Source organism: Podarcis bocagei (assembly GCF_964188305.1).
Source record: "Podarcis bocagei genome assembly, chromosome: 16".
In the NCBI taxonomy this organism is placed as follows: Eukaryota; Metazoa; Chordata; class Lepidosauria; order Squamata; family Lacertidae; genus Podarcis; species Podarcis bocagei.
The window spans coordinates 35,946,579-35,962,608 of record NC_138142.1 but is presented as its reverse complement, the minus strand read 5'-3'; the positions used below and the strand labels follow the sequence as shown (position 1 = coordinate 35,962,608).

At 47.8% G+C, this 16,030-nt stretch overlaps 2 protein-coding genes and 2 long non-coding RNA genes across 4 annotated transcripts in view; 2 read left to right on the top strand and 2 right to left on the bottom strand.

The window, feature by feature from the left end:
- The window catches only part of LOC308575278 (protein S100-A13-like), a 110,130-nt gene that overhangs the window by 67,762 nt on the left and 26,338 nt on the right, over nt 1-16,030 (bottom strand). The window lies entirely within an intron of this gene.
- Nucleotides 268-9,271, top strand: LOC308575261 (protein S100-A4-like). Its single transcript, XM_081173924.1, has 3 exons — nt 268-425; nt 6,936-7,095; nt 8,907-9,271. Exons 1-3 carry the CDS (start codon nt 352-354, stop codon nt 9,069-9,071), a joined length of 399 nt encoding a protein of 132 aa, XP_081030050.1. The 5' UTR covers nt 268-351; the 3' UTR covers nt 9,072-9,271.
- LOC308575349 lies at nt 1,541-2,042 on the top strand. The gene is made up of 3 exons (XR_014002800.1): nt 1,541-1,560; nt 1,707-1,794; nt 1,865-2,042. It is a non-coding gene; the product is annotated as an uncharacterized lncRNA (long non-coding RNA).
- LOC308575651 lies at nt 12,827-15,050 on the bottom strand. The gene is made up of 2 exons (XR_014002903.1): nt 13,839-15,050; nt 12,827-13,321 (listed from the first exon to the last, which is right to left on the bottom strand). It is a non-coding gene; the product is annotated as an uncharacterized lncRNA (long non-coding RNA).

The following is a 16,030-nucleotide window of genomic DNA, read 5'->3' as shown; positions in this document are numbered from 1 at the left end:
CATCATTTCCCATTGCTTATTCTTTTCCCTTCTTCTGACTTCCCAGCCTTGCCTTCCCTCCCGCTCCTGTTTTCTGGAACTTCTACGCTGGCCTTTCCAAAGCTGGCATTTCAAGGCCGTTCTTTGCCAGACAGATGGAAAGAATCGGTCTGGGAATTTGGAGAGAGGGCTGCGGGGATGAGTGCAAAAGAGAGGGGCGAGGCAGCAATCACAAAGGCCTTCGCATCCTCACTAGCCTCCCCCCCCAAAAAAACACACCCTGGGGAGATCCTTATTGGTCTCTTTCTGAACCCGGTGGGTGTACACTTTTTGCAACCGAAATAAAAGGGCGGATTTGCCGAGGCTTTAAATATGGCTCGAGTTGTCACAAGCCCTCATATCCTGCCCTGTAGCCTCCTCGATCGCTTCGGTGTTTGGTTGCTGTGGTAAGTCTTGTTTGTTATTTTTACATGCCTAGTCTGATTTTCTAAAAAAAAAAATTAAATTAAATAGAACAAGGATGATGCTGTCTTCCTGAGGCCATCAGTTTCAGCCTGATGTTGTGCAGAGGCTGGCATGACCGACCAGAGTCCAGGTGCAGTTTCAGAAGTGCAGAACTTCCTTGTGGCTTGGGAGTAGTAGCCAAATATGCCCTACTTAGAGTAGACCCACAGGAATCAGTGGTTTTTTTAGGGTGGTTACCCAACTAAGGTCTACTTAGAGCAGACGCGGTGAAGTTAAGGGACCAAAATTCGCCGTTGAGCTGTAGTCAGTGGTAGCCCTACTCAGAGTAGACCCACTGAAGTTAATCGACACGAACTTAGGTTTGTTTATTGCAATGGCCCTGAGCAGAATGTGGTTGGATACAACCCCATGCTGATTAATTTCTGTGGGTCTGCTGTGAGGAGGAGTGACACTGGCTGCAACTCAATGTTAGGTAAGTCCATTGATTTCAATATGTCCATTTCGGAGCATGAGTCTTGATGTGGGATCTCGCCCACACACAAGAAATCTTGCCCAGATCTTAACGCTACCAGCCCTGGAAAGGAGCTTCAAGTCCCCAGATGTTCTTCAGTGTTACACCGGCATTTGATAGATGTAAGAACGACTGTTTTCATCCAAAGCGGACCTATTTTGCAGAGGTGAAATTTGTTTCTCCAGTGTGTGTCATGCACGGCAATCTGCTAGCAGTCGCTGAGGAAATGGGCGTCGTGTCCCTCCATTCCCTTCAGCCAGTCTTACCACAGGTAGCGACAGAGAGCAGAACAGCGACTCTACAAGACGCCCCTGATTCCTACGCAATCCAATATGCTTGCAAAGGGCTGTTATTCAGCAAACAGAAAGGGCCAAACTCTGCATGCACTCAGGTTCCCAGCAGCTAATGGCTGTGGGTTTGATTTTTATAGCAGGCAGGGCTTTCTCTCCCCATTCCCAAGCAGCACTCTGCACATGCTCAGTGAATAAAGGGTGTGGCTGCCTAGGTATCTATCTGCCTGTCTGTCTATTCATCTATCTATACAGTCGTACCTAGGAAGTCAAACGGAATCCGTTCCAGAAGTCCGTTCGACTTCCGAAACGTTCGTAAACCAAAGCGCGGCTTCTGGTTGGCTGCAGGAAGCTCCTGCAGCCAATTGGAAGACGCAGAAGCCCCGTCGGATGTTCGGCTTCCCAAAAAACCTTCCAAAACCGGAACATTCACTTCCAGTTTTCGATCGTTTGGGAGCCAGAACATTGGAGGTACGACTGTATAACAGGGCTTTCCTACCAAGAATAGCATTCTGTGCATGCTCAGTTTCCCAGTGGCTAAAGGGTGTGGTTTTTAAAGTAGGAGGCATTGTTCCCACCCCCTTCCACAACCCATGATCAGATTCTGGACAACTAGAAGGCACTGATTCTTTTGGAACCTGATAGCTGGTCCTCACCTTTCATTTCAAATGAGGAGTGTGTCTCTGTATGTGACAGCAAATATTCCCCTCACAGAGCTGCAATTGCCAGTTTCACAGGGAGAGAGATGGATAGACTCTGGAAATTGGGGCTCTGTGTGGAGAATTTGGGGGGGGGTGTCAGCTTTCAGCACCCCAAGATTTTTGTGGTGGGGGGGACTACTTAAATCAGTGTTTCCCAACCGGTGTTCCGCGGCACACTAGTGTGCCGTGAGACATCGGCTGGTGTGCCGCGGGAGGGAGGCGGGCGAGTCGGGCGGTGAGAGGCGGCGGCGGCGAGGATCCGCGTCGAGCCGGGGGCGGCTCCGCGGTGGTGGTGCCGAGCGGCGGGGCAGCGCGTGCAAAAGGGAGGAGCGCGAGACAGCGGAGGAGGAGGAGGCCGGCATGTCCGGGCAGCAGCAGCAACAACAGCAGCAGCAACTCCCGCTGCCGCCCCCTCCTCCGCCCGCTATCGCCGCCACCACCACAACAGCCGCCGCCGCCTCAGCTGCCGCCGTCCCTCAGTCCCTCGCTCTGCTGCCTCCTCCCCCCCCACCCACAAAGCTTGGAGGTTCCCCGGCAAGGGGGAGGGGAAAAAATTAAAAACTTTCACTTTCGTGCGTCCCTCCCGGCGTGACGCTGCGCGCTGACGTCACGGGGCTGTAATGGTGGTGTGCCGCGAGATTTTTTTCATTAAACAGGTGTGCCGTTGCCCAAAAAAGGTTGGGAAACACTGACTTAAATAAAGAAGGGTGCTTCAAATGCTCAGTACAGATGGGACCTCAGGGGTTTGTGTGCGCAATTCTCAGCGCAATCCTGTTTGTGTCTATCCTGCCCTATCTCAGACTGCGCATTCAGCTGATCACGAAGCGACTTTTCTCCTTGTGGATCACAATCAGCTAAGTAGTGGAGGGCGGATTCAGCTCAGTTTGTATTTAAAGGCAAACAAACCTATATACCCCACTCTCTCCAAAATAGCACCAAAACAGCCAACCTTTGGAAATTCGAACTTCTTTGAATTTTGCTAGGCGGTTCTCCAGCCTAGTAATGTGTACGCCCCCCCCCCAAAAAAAGGCATAGATTAGGGGAATGTGTGCCTTAAAATGTGTTAATCTGTGAAAATAGAATGTATTATATTAGGCAAAATTACTTCCAAGGATGTGTCTATTGGGGGAAATATTGCAGTAAGTTGCTGACGAATTTTCATGAGGGGGAAGCAAGCTCAGTGGTCAATTCTTAAAGCTTTTTTAAAATGGTTTTTAATTGGGGATCAAGGCAGAAAGCTGATGTGGAAATGTGGAGTGCTGAACTTAAAGTTGGCAAAATAAGGAACTGAGGGAAACTGAAATGGGCTGATTTTCTCATCCCGAAAACGGCCCCTCCCTCCAGGTAGAACCCCCTAGTCATGAGGACTGGCCTCTTGACACTTAACTCTAAAAGGTGTGCCAGAACATGCACACAATGTGCTTTCCTCAACTCCTGCCCTCCAAAACCAGCGATCGACTGCAACTAAACTCATCTGGGATCAAGAGGAAGAACCATCAGTTTAGGGGACAGACGTATCACCTCCACCCCAATAAGTACAGATCCCTTTCTGGCGTTTCCCCCCTCCCATCTGTTTTACTCAAGCCTCCCCTGACTTTGCCACCAAATTCTACTACCGATTCTTTCACCATGACTCAGAGTTTCCTCTTTCCTTTTTTTACCATCTCCAGATTCTGTGGTTGACTAAAGCCGGGTGTGGTCTCCCTCCAGCAAACCTCAGTCTGGAGGCGATGAAAAATAAAAATATAGACTCTGATGCCATCCACCTCATAAGTTTATTGTTCTAGACAAAGGCTTGTATTAAGCAATAGCGTTAATAAAAGAATACAGAACGTACACCCATAACGTAAAAATCCATAATATAAAAAAGACTTTCCTCAGCGTTAAAACACAGTTTCCCTTGTGCATCTCTGGCAGCGGCAGTTCTAATATTACCTTGCCTTTTTAAAATCCAATTTGCCAACCTCCATGATGTAAGAGAGAATGGTTACCAGAGACACCAACAAACTCAAATCCACCTTGACTCCAGATTAAGCCTCCAAATCACCACAACAATTTATAGTGATTTTCTTTAACTCCTTTTTCCTGATTTTCCCCCCGCAGCCAGTGCATAAAGGGCCACTCTGTATGTTACAAAGGTCTTATTGTCACTCTAAAGAAACCAAACCATTTCTGCCAGGGTGGGACTGCTTGCTTGTGTGCAAAGATTTCAGAGAGCGATCTCTTGGGTCTCTCTATACAAGGGACAGGCTAACAGATAATGAGTGATATCTTCTACCTGAGGCAAACCAAAAAGTCTGTTTGAATGATGGATCTTGTTGAAGTGACCATCCACGACTGCAGCGGGCATCACTTGGGAGATGCAGCTCAACCAAAACATTTCTTGTCTGGCGAGAGTGTGGTCAGAAAATTAGCTCTAGAATGCTCTTTTCTGGAGAGCGGATACCAAGGGGAAATTGGTTGTGGGCGGTTCCTTCTGGATTCTATCCAGAAAAGGCAATCCCTTAGTTCACACTTACTCCTCATCGAAGCAGAGCTCAGTTCTGGGAAATAATAATAGTCCAAATCATCTTTTGATGATGGCTCAATATGCATAGGAGCCATTTTTAAAAGGTAGTTTAATTGAGTGCCGTCTGCTCTTGCCTTGAATGTTGGCCACATGGATTCTTTACTAAGAAGAACTGCTAATATTCCTGATGGTAGAAAGTATAGCTTCCAAAAATATGTATTCTGCACCATTTACAAAATTTTAATGAGTTCAAATCAGAGCCTCAGATTTCAACAACATAAAGCACTCGAGTAAGTACTTTGCTACTAAATATATTTAGGGCAGGTTCAATCACCTGCCCTGCACTGCTGCAACAGAACTTCATCAATGCCCCTATGGTTTTCTGTGCTTTGATTTTCACTGTCTCCGTATGACACTTCCAAGAGAGGGTTTTGCTAAAGAGTACACCCAGGTTTCTAAATGAGCGCATTTGTCCCCTAGCTTGCTGATCTAAGCAGCAAAGGTAAAAAAGGAAAAGGGAAAGGACCCCTGGACGGTTAAGTCCAGTCAAAGGCGACTATGGGGTTGCGGCGCTCATCTCACTTTCAGGCCGAGGGAGCCAGCGTTTGTCCATAGACAGCTTTCCGGGTCATGTGACCAGCATGACTAAACCGCTTCTGGCACAATGGGACACCATGACAGAAACTAGAGCGCACGGAAACGCTGTTTACCTTCCCGCCACAGCAGTACCTATTTATCTACTTGCACTGGTATGCTTTCGAACTGCTAAGTTGGCAGGAGCTGGGGCAGAACAACAGGAACTCACTTCGTCACAGGGATTCGAACCACCGACCTTCTGATCGGCAAGCCCAAGAGGCTCAGTGGTTTAGACCACAGCGCTACCTGTGTCCCTTTCTAAGCAGCAATTATACCTAGGACTATGTTTGCCAAAAATCATACTGTTGGTCTTAATTTATGGATAGGCTTTCCTGCTTACAGTATGTGCTGAGCACCTCCAAGTGATTTTTTGACACCCAATCGGGAAAGAGAGAGGAGCCCTAAATCATCTGTTTACATCACTATTGAGATCTTTCTGTCCCTAATTACTGCAGCGGGGAAGTTTGCGTTGGCTAAATATGGCACCAAATCGTTAATATAGACGTTAAAAGAGCGGGAGCCAGAATGCAGCCTTGATTCATTCCTCGTGATGCTTTAAAGGCATCAATCGTACCACCATTTAAACCTGTTCTGACCCTTATTGTTGTATTGCTTCATAGCTCTTGGATCTATAGCAGAAATCTGCAGTTGGTGTTGGCAATTTGAAATTTCTCCCACCACCTTATCTCACTTACTTTAACCCTAGGCCACCAGCTCCCAGAATTTGTCTCCATCCTCTCTTTTCCATTACAAGAAGTCCCAGTTCCTACCACTGGGCTTTTGTATGTTCTGTTTCTTGTTGAGCAGACTCTTGTATCCCAAACTACTGTACATTTGATCAAAATTTGCATGGAATCCTCCGATGGATTCTTACGAGAATCCCCAGTTGTCTTAGCCAGAACTTTCTTAGCTGCTTTGCATTGACTTGTCAATGAAGGATAGACTATAATGCGACTGACAGCACTTGCATCATGCTTCAAATGAGTACATTGACCCTGAGATATGTCTACATGACTCCCGTGTTGTTGATGTTGTTTAGTCGTTTAGTCGTGTCCGACTCTTCGTGACCCCATGGACCAGAGCACGCCAGGCACTCCTGTCTTCCACTGCCTCCCGCAGTTTGGTCAAACTCATGCTAGTAGCTTTGAAAACACTGTCCAACCATCTCGTCCTCTGTCGTCCCCTTCTCCTTGTGCCCTCCATCTTTCCCAACATCAGGGTCTTTTCCAGGGAGTCTTCTCTTCTCATGAGGTGGCCAAAGTATTGGAGCCTCAGCTTCAGGATCTGTCTTTCCAGTGAGCACTCAGGGCTGATTTCCTTAAGAATGGATAGATTTGATCTTCTTGCAGTCCATGGGACTCTCAAGAATCTCCTCCAATATATAAATTATATTGCAATACAGATTCCAACCATTTGGGGATCTATGCGAAGCACAGAACTACAATTCCCAGAGTTCCCTGGGAAGAAAAGGGATTGCTTGTCAAACCACTCTGGGAATTGGAGTTCTGGAAGGGAGGGAGGCGGGGTGGGTCTCCTACCAATGCTCAGCACCCATAACAATCAGCAGCTCCCAGAATTCCTTGGGGCAAGCCATGAGTGTTTAAAGTGGTATCGTAGTGATTTAAATATCTGGTGCAAACGTAGCCTTAGGGTTGCCTTTGCAGAAGAGAGGAGCAGGATGGGGACAAAGGCGGAATTAGTTGGCTCCGCCTCTCCTTGGCTCTGGCTCCGCCTCCCATTGGCTTCCCTGTTGTCTGCCCAGCCAGTCTCAATGGGCAAGCGCCACCACTGTCCACCACCTGACCAGCTTTCTCATTCCCAACCCGCTCTTCTGCCACCGCCAGGTTCCGAGAGCATCCGAAAATGGCGAGTCCCCTGGAGAAGGCCCTGGAGGTGATGGTCACAACTTTCCACAACTACTCCGGCAAGGAAGGAGACAAGTTCAAGTTGAACAAGGCGGAGCTGAAGGAGCTGCTCTTGAAGGAGCTGCCTGGGTTTCTCGGGGTAAGTCAAAGGAGGGAACCTCGATGGGGGAGAACATCTCCTTCTCAAGAAGGTCCCCTGCATCTCCAGGGAAGGCTGCAGAAGAATACCTTCCTGAAATCCTGGAGAGCTACTGGACCATGAGGACTAGAAACTTACATTATTTTTCAGAGAAGGGGGGCAGCTCAGTGGTAGAACATCTGCTTTGTGCGCAGAAGGTTCGATCCCTGCCTTCTCCAGGTAGGGCTGCAACAGAATCCTTTCCTGAAACTCTGGAGACACACTGCCCTTTATTCTGAACCATGAGGACTAGAATCTCTGGGTGATCCCTGATTGGTTGGGACATGTGCCCAGGACAAGGGTGGGGAACGTGTGGCCCTCCAGATGGACTACAACTCTCATCATCACTGACTGATGGGTGATGCGGCTGATGGGAGCTGGAATACAGCAACATCTAGTGGGCCCAAAGACTCCCAATCCCTGAACTAGACTGGCAATTGCCTTTCCGACATCTATCCCAATTGCATCTTCTAATGCAGAGCTCTCCAGTTGCTTCTGGACCACAACTCCCGGCATCCCTGACCATCAGCCAGTGCCTGCTGAGGCTGATGGGAGTTGAAGTCCAACCACATCTGGAGGACCACAGGCTCCCCATTCCTGCTTCACACCTTTGCATGTGCATTTAATGGGTGATCCCTGATTGGTTGGGACATGTGTCCGGGACAGGGGTGTGGGACCCTGCGGCCCTCCAGATATGGCCAGCTCCCTTCATCACTGACCATTATGGCAGGGGCTGATGTGAGCTGGAGTCTGGAAAGCCACAGGCTCCCCATCCCTGGGCAAGACCCAACTGGAAGACGGGTGTGCCTTGCGCTCCAGGCCATTGGAGCAGTCTGATGGCTATGAGTGTCCATCGTCCTCCATCCATGTTTAGGCTATACAAAAGCCCAATGGGGAAGCAGGGCACATAAGCAAGTCAGAGAGACAGGCGTAACTGAAAGGTGTGCCTTTCAGCAACCCTTTACCAAGGCAGCAGATGGCACTACTTACCGCATTTTTCGCACCAGACCATAAGACGCACCTAGTTTTTGGAGGAGGAAAACAAGGAAAAAAATATTCTGAATCCCATAAGCCAGAAGAGCAAGAGGGATCTGACTTCTGGGATAGCCTCTTGCTGTCCTGGCTTATGGGGTAGCCGCGCACAGCCTCTCCTGGGCAGGGGGATAAAGGCTTCCCCAAGAGCTACACTCCCTTTAAAGAGTCTGTGGAGCGTGTGTGCGGCTCTTGGGGGCTTTTTCCCGAGGAGGGAGAAGGGCAGCCCTTCTCCCTCCTCGGGGAAAAGCCCCCAAGAGCCTCACACATGCTCCACGGGGCTCTTTAAAGGGAGCGCTGAGCAGAGCCTCCCGCCTGCATTCACTCCATAAGATGCACACACATTTCCCCTTACTTTTTAGGAGGGGAAAAGTGCGTCTTATAGAGGAAAAAATACAGTACCTCAATAATTAAAAACACGTACATGCAAAAAGGTTAGACCTTCTCTGGATCCTAGCCTCTGGGGCTAGAAGAAGCCCAGAGTGGCTGGGGCAACAGGGAACTACCCCCCAATGTTTACTGCTGAATCGGAATGAATGTCAATTGGGTTTTCTGCAAATCGGCATTCGTTCTGATTCAGCAGTAAACAGCCAGTTTCCCCTGCAAAGCTGGTGAGGCAAAAGCTCTCGCACAACGCAGCAAGGGTCGGACAGCCCCCGTTCCTTCCCAGCCACGTCGTGGCAACCCCAGATCTCTTTTTAAACCTCCCCCACCAATGAAATCCAACCTCCCTCCCGCAGAAAAAGAAGGACGAGACGAATTTCCAGAGGATAATGAGCAACCTAGACAACAACAAGGACAACGAGGTGGACTTCCAAGAGTACGCCGTCTTCCTGGCCTGCGTGGCCATGATGTGCAACGATTTCTTCCAGGGCTATCCCGACAAGATGCCCAGGGGCAAGTGATCTGAGGGGGGGGCAGAATCAAGGGCAATTGTGGTGTCTGTGCAGGCCGGAGACCTGAGAGTTCAGCCTCGCGCCTGTTCTCTCCATCTCCCTCACAAAGGCCCCATCGACGACGCCTCTCTGATCTGGAGGCTCCGTCGTGATGGAGATTATTCCACGCCTCTTTCTCTTTCCACAATAAAGTTTGCTTTAAAACTTCATTGGGTTTGTTTCATTGCTGCTGCCTTCTCTTTTCGGAGGGGAGAGAAGGGAGGCAAGATTAGAAGCACAGACTGACACAAGGACATAGTTGAGAAAGACCCTGAGGGTTTTCTTGTTGGTTATTTTGCAGATTAGTTGCTCTGCAGAAGGCGTGCTGGGGAGACCACACATTCCAGAAATGCAAAATAACTTTTGCTAGGTTTTAATAACAAAAACTCCTTTTACACTAAATTACAATATATCAGGGGACGCGGGTGGCACTGTGGCTTAAACCACAGAGCCTAGGGCTTGCCGATCAGAAGGTCGGCGGTTCAAATCCCCACAACGGGGTGAGCTCCTGTTGCTCGGTCCCTGCTCCTGCCAACCTAGCAGTTTGAAAGCACGTCAAGTGCAAGTAGATAAATAGGTACTGCTCCTGCGGGAAGGTAAACTGCGTTTCCGTGTGCTGCTCTGGTTCGCCAGAAGCGGCTTAGTCATACTGGCCACATGACCCGGAAGCTGTACGCCGGCTCCCTCGGCCAATAAAGCAAGATGAGCGCCACAACCCCAGAGTCGGCCACAACTGGACCTAATGGTCAGTGGTCCCTTTACCTTTTTACAATATATCAATAAGCATGACCCATCCACCAGGGTACTGAGAGAGCTACTTGCTGCTCTTTATATACTATACCCCAGTGTTTCCCAACCTTGGGCCGCCAGCTGTTTTTGGACTACAACTCCCATCATCCCTAGCTAGCAAGACCAGTGGTCAGGGATTATGGGAATTGTAGTTCAAAAACAGCTGGAGGCCCAAGGTTGGGAAACACTGCTATACCCAACAGCTTAATCAACATAACTTAACAGCACCTGCTATACTGCTTCACAGCTGTAAAACTTGATTATGTTATTTGCTCTGGCCGTTAAAAAATACACATCTTGTGGAACAATAATGAACCTTCAGATTTAAAGAGACCATTCAACACTTCTAGTCGAATCACCTTGCAATGCAGGAATAGACAGCTGTCTCTTACGAGGATCGAACCTACAGCCTTGGCATTATCAGCACCATGCTCTAGCTAGCCAACTGAGCTATGTATCGTAGGCCCTCATTGGCTATCTGCTGTGGGTGCTTTAGCCGAGATTCCTGCATTTCACGGGGTTGGACTAGATGACCCTTGGGTCCCTTCCAGCTCTAAGATTCTATGATTCTATGAATGTTTCCGTTGCATCATTCTAGGGCCAGGGGAACAAGTGGTATGGACGACCTCAGAAGGTGGTGGGCTTTCCTTCGTGGGATGCTTTTAAATAGAGGTTGGATGCTGTGATAGGAATTTGGGGGTCTTAGATATATGTTAAATGTTCATACGTGTACCAACCAAGCACGGACATAGATCAACACAAAAAGACCGACCTGAAACCATTTTGATTCCCAAACTGACCAGATGTTTTCTCTGCAAGGTCAAAGGAAAATGGAAAAGCCTCCCTGTTGTCTTTTCCTTCACAAATCCAGTCTTAAGGGTACATTTGGCTCAGGAACTAAATATTTATCATTGCAAAAGACTGGCCAGGCTCCCCAGGCAATCCAATCAAGTGACCATTAAACAGGTAACCTGGCAGACAGGAGGTAAACAAAGCACTCAGATTTCTGCTGTAGACCACCCTTTCTGTGATGTGTGTATGATGTATGGAGGGGTGGTCTTGAGCTTCATTAGCTGAGATTCATGCATTGCACAAGGTTGGACTAGATGACCCTTGTGGGTCCCTTCCAAGTCTACAATTCCATGATTCTGCTATTTTTTCAGCCCAAGGGCCTTCCAGGGACCACATGCCAGAGGCAAAAGAGGGTGGAGCAGCCTCGATGGCTACTAACCATGATTTTGAAAAACCAGCATTTCCTTGACATATCAGTCAGCAGCCTTGCCAACAAAGCTCGACAACTTTGGGCAAAAACTAAAATATTTTGCTGTTTGAAATATGGCAGCCCTAGAACATCAGTTTCTGGAAACCACAGTGTCAGGATCAAGCCAGCAGTAAATCACGCAAAGCAAGGGGAGTTAACTCTTTATTAGAAAAAAACAGGATTTGCACAGGGATATCAAGCCTAGGGAGCACAGCGAATGCTCATCGGTAGGTCTTGCGTCTATGAAGCAGTTGCAGAGATTGAATGTCCCTGCTTTCCCACAGCTACCGAAGTCCCCGTTTCTCCAGGCATAGGACCTAACTCCTACGGTCGAGGTCTCTTTGCTGCCCCCAATAAAATATTTGAGGGGGGTTTTCTCCTTTAATTTTTTTTGGGGGCCCCAAGAGAGTGGGGGCCTAAGCTATAGCTTGTTTAGCTTATACATAAATCCGGCACTGCTCCCCACGCTTTGCTGAGCGATAGCAAGATCCCAGGTGGTTCCAGGCAGTCTTCCAGGGTCTGTGCTCCTTTGGAGAATTGAGACACGGCAGAGACCAGTGTAGCTTTAAGAAATATGGTTTATTCACCTATTTACACCTTCAGTCTGCATGGAGGGAGTCCAGATCTTACAACATGGCCGTTTCATGAGGGGCTTGTCCCCCGCAGCACTGCAAGCAACCTTCAGCCAGCCTGCCCAAGATGGATCCCAGTCTTCCTTCTTCTTCCGAAAACACCTCTTTTCCTGTCACCTCACACCCAGTTACCTTGGCAACCGTCCAAACCCCCCAGTCTCACACCTCAGGACCATGGTGGAAGAACAGTTCTCTTGCATTGTGCCCTCAATGGCCCTGCATTGCTTCTTAATAGCCCTGGCTTGGGCAGGTCGTTTTTTTATTTTATTTTTTGCAGAGGCTAGCCCAGGAATTCCTCTGCAGCTGGTGTTTCTCCCTTCACATCCCAAATCAACAAAACCCCACCATTTATTAATTTATAGGGTTTAGTGGGGGGGGGGAGCGTGCAAAACAGGGGCGTGACCCTGGGGAGGTTTCTGAGGGCCGGGCTAAGAGCCTCGGAGGGCCGCATTTGACGTGCTGGCTTCAGGTGTAGGCAGCTTCAGGAAATCGTTTCTGGAACTTTCAGCGGCCATAAAGAGACAAAAGTGGTTATTAAGCTAATGCAGATAATATGTTGAGCATGTGAGAAGCAGGGCTGGTGAGGGGGCGTGGCCTGTGTTTAAGGGGCGTGGCTTGGGGAAAGTTACAAGGGCCAGACAGAGTGGCCTAGAGTGCCATACACCCCAATGGAAGAAATTCAAAGATTATTTAGCTAAATATTGTAATATAAGATATGTAAAAGCTACTTGAATTTATCAATTTGGCTTAGGAATAGAATATGACTAAATTGTAAAACATTGTTGGAGAAACTATGAAAAGAAGTAAAGAAAGAAATCTGAAAAAGTAAATTTTGTTAGAAAGAAGGTATTGGAAAACTGTTACAAGGGGATACAATAGAATTCAGTTAGGGAGGATTTGAGGAAGTCAGTTAAAAACGAAAACGAAATTGGATCTTAGAAGGATTAAGTGTTTATTTGTATGTTCTTTTTTCTTTATTTTTCTTATTTTCATTTTTTATTTTTTGTATGTTATATTTGTTATAAACTTGTAAAACCAATAAATTTGGGGGGGGGGGGAATAGAGGGCCATACACCCCAACCCTGCCCATAGCAGCCACCCTCTCTCACTGTAAAAGTTGTGAAAGAGTAGAAACTTCCAGTCGCGTGGCCTGATTTTCCGGCTACCAATTGAGCCCCAGCCCTGTCTAGCTCACGCTGAGCACCCGAGAGAGTTTTGCCGTTGAATGAAACTGCCAGGGCTGCATTTTCAACGGGATGCAAAGGTTTCTGCTGAGCGCAGGCGTTCTCGAGCCACCCCTGCTCCCTGCCTGCCCCACCGCTGCTCCCCTCAGGCCTGCAAGCCCAGACGCGACTCTGCTGAGCCACCCAGGGCTTATTCCCAGCCGGCTCAGGGCGCTCTCTTGTCAAACAGGAGAAGTATCTTTGTGGTGGGCAGACTGGCGTCCGGGGCCTGGAGGGGTGGCTGGTGTGGCGTGGGGAGAATGTCTTTCTTTTCTTTTTTAAGATGATCTTTATTGGTTTTTTTACAATTACACACTATACACACACATACATAGACAGCATCTTTAAAAGCAGAGACATCACCTTGCCAACAAAGGTCCGTATAGTTCAAGCTATGGTTTTCCCAGTAGTGATGTATGGAAGTGAGAGCTGGACCATAAAGAAGGCTGATCGCTGAAGAATAGATGCTTTTGAATTATGGTGCTGGAGGAGACTTGAGAGTCCCATGGACTGCAAGAAGATCAAACCTCTCCATTCTGAAGGAAATCAGCCCTGAGTGCTCACTGGAAGGACAGATCCTGAAGCTGAGGCTCCAATACTTTGGCCACCTCATGAGAAGAGAAGACTCCCTGGAAAAGACCCTGATGTTAGGAAAGATTGAGGGCACAAGGAGAAGGGGACAACAGAGGACGAGATGGTTGGACAGTGTTCTTGAAGTTACCAAGATGAGTTTGACCAAACTGCAGGAGGCAGTGGAAGACAGGAGTGCCTGGCATGCTCTGGTCCATGGGGTCACGAAGAGACGGACACGACTAAACAACAATACATACACATATTATATTACATTTTACATTTATTCTTGCTCTCAAGAGCTGACTTCCCTCCTTCCTTCTTCCATCTTTTTTGTGTCGTCTTTATCTTTTCGCATTGTCTTTATCCATTTTGTATATAGTTGTTCTTTAATTTTTGTCCATGAAATGTCCATAAACAAATAAATCTTTCTATATATACAATTCTTGTTGTTTGTCAATATTCATTTATAAATACTGTTCAACCTTGGTCATAATATACATTTTTAATTCATTTTGATATCATTGTCCAATAAATTTCTTTGTATTTTCCCGTTATGAGGTTTATTTCGGTTCTACTGATTTCCCTATTTCATATCATCTTCTCTATATATAACATAAATTTCCCCCATTCTTTTTGATATGTTTCATCACCCTGATGTCGAATTTTTGCTGTTAGTTTGGCTATTTCTGCGTACTCCATAACCTTGTACTGCCACTCTTCTACTGTTGGCAATTGTTGCTGTTTCCACACCTGGGTCAGCAATAGCCTCGCCACTGTTGTTGCGTATAAAAACAGTTTCTGGTCATTCTTATCAATATGACTTGGGGAGAATGTCAGTGTACCAGAAGGACTGGTGGAGACAATTAAGAACATCAGAAAAGCCCAGTTCTTGAACAGGCCGATGGCCCATCATTGTCCAGCATCCTGTTCTCACAGTGGCCAAAATGCCCCTAAGAACCAGGGAACAAGATAGACTGTGCCTGGATATGGAGGCTCTGTAAGAATATCAAAAGGGCTTGGCTGCTAGAACTGGCAACGGAACTTAGCTAACAGTAAGAGGAAGCCAACCCAAAATGGATCCAAAGATAAGCAAAATCAGCAGCTCTGAAAAAACAAACATTATAAAATATAATTACCGGTCCAAATTACACGTCTGGTTAGGCCTGCTGAAAGCAACGCAGTCTTTAGACAGGCATCAGAAACAGTGAAGGCGCCTGCTAATATCAAGGGACAGGGAGTTCCAGAGATTAGGTCCTGCCACCCTGAAGGACGGATTCCTTGCAAGTGTGGAGTGAACTGAATGCACAGCTCTGTTCTGCAGAACAAAGTGGCTGGTCAGGCCTATACTGGGTGTAGCTCTCGTTCAATCCCCAGTAAAGGATTCAAAATTGTTGCCTTTGCAGGGTCCCTTTCCAAACCCAACCCTGCCCCACCCTGAAGGGCCGAAGGGCCGGTTTTTCTCCCTTACCTCCCCTTACTTCTCTCTCTCTCTCTCTCTCTCTCTCTCTCTCTCTCTCTCTCTCTCTCCTGATCTCTGTGTATTTTGTACACAAAGAGGTTTATTGTTCGGCCTCCAAGAAAACAGCTGAAAACCAGCTCCATTCTCTGCGGGTTTTAAGGACGAAGTCAGGCACACTGAACTTCAGAAGAAAAAAAGATATATACACACACACACGGCCAGAACTCCAGCATCTCTCCTAGTCCCATCATCCCACTGAGAGGTCCCTGGCCTCTTGTTGCTTAGCAACAGATTCCCCACCTGTCCCCTGCATCCTGTTTGCCACACCTGGCTGAACAGAAGGGAGGGAGACTGATGTTGCCAGGGGCAACTGTCCCAGCCGGGAAGACCATTGGGCCTGTTACTCATGGGGAGGGAAAGCCAGTGGCTGGGGATCTAGAGCCATTGAGTTCAGATCCCCACATGTGTTTTGAAGAGAGGGTGATTGAGAGCCAGCATGGGCTAGGACCTGGGAGACTGGGGTTCAAATCCCCACTCAGCCATGAAGCTCACTGGGTGACCTTGGGGCCTAACCTACCTCACAGGGTTGTTGTGAGGATAAAATGAGGAGTGGGGGGGAACCTGGAGCTCCTTGGATGAAAAGGTGGTAGATGAATGTAAGAAATCAAAATACTTATAATAATAATGCAGAATGCAAGACTTGTCGTGCTTCACAGTTCCTCCCTGGGGTTATTGGGAAGTGTAATCTCTGAAGGCTCAGGTGGGAGGAAGTTTCTAGTCCCTAGTGTGAACATGTGCGGGGGGGGGGGTGGCAAGGCAGCGTAAAACCTGCTCCTTCCCACAAACAGGCAGCTGCCAATGTGTATTTTTCTTTCAACTGTTGGTAATAACATTGCAAGATAATTACGCCTTTCAAATTATGCCTTTTGCCCAAAGAATGAACGCCCTCTCTGCTTTGAAATCGGCGGAGCAGAGAGAAGCTGAGAACCAGC

Bases quoted from the DNA above. Each gene is read 5' to 3' on its own strand.
- LOC308575261 (XM_081173924.1), top strand. From the start codon at position 352: ATGGCTCGAGTTGTCACAAGCCCTCATATCCTGCCCTGTAGCCTCCTC. The intron at 426-6,935 runs GTAAGTCTTGTT...TGCCACCGCCAG, and splicing joins TTCGGTGTTTGGTTGCTGTG to GTTCCGAGAGCATCCGAAAA. The intron at 7,096-8,906 runs GTAAGTCAAAGG...TCCCTCCCGCAG, and splicing joins AGCTGCCTGGGTTTCTCGGG to AAAAAGAAGGACGAGACGAA.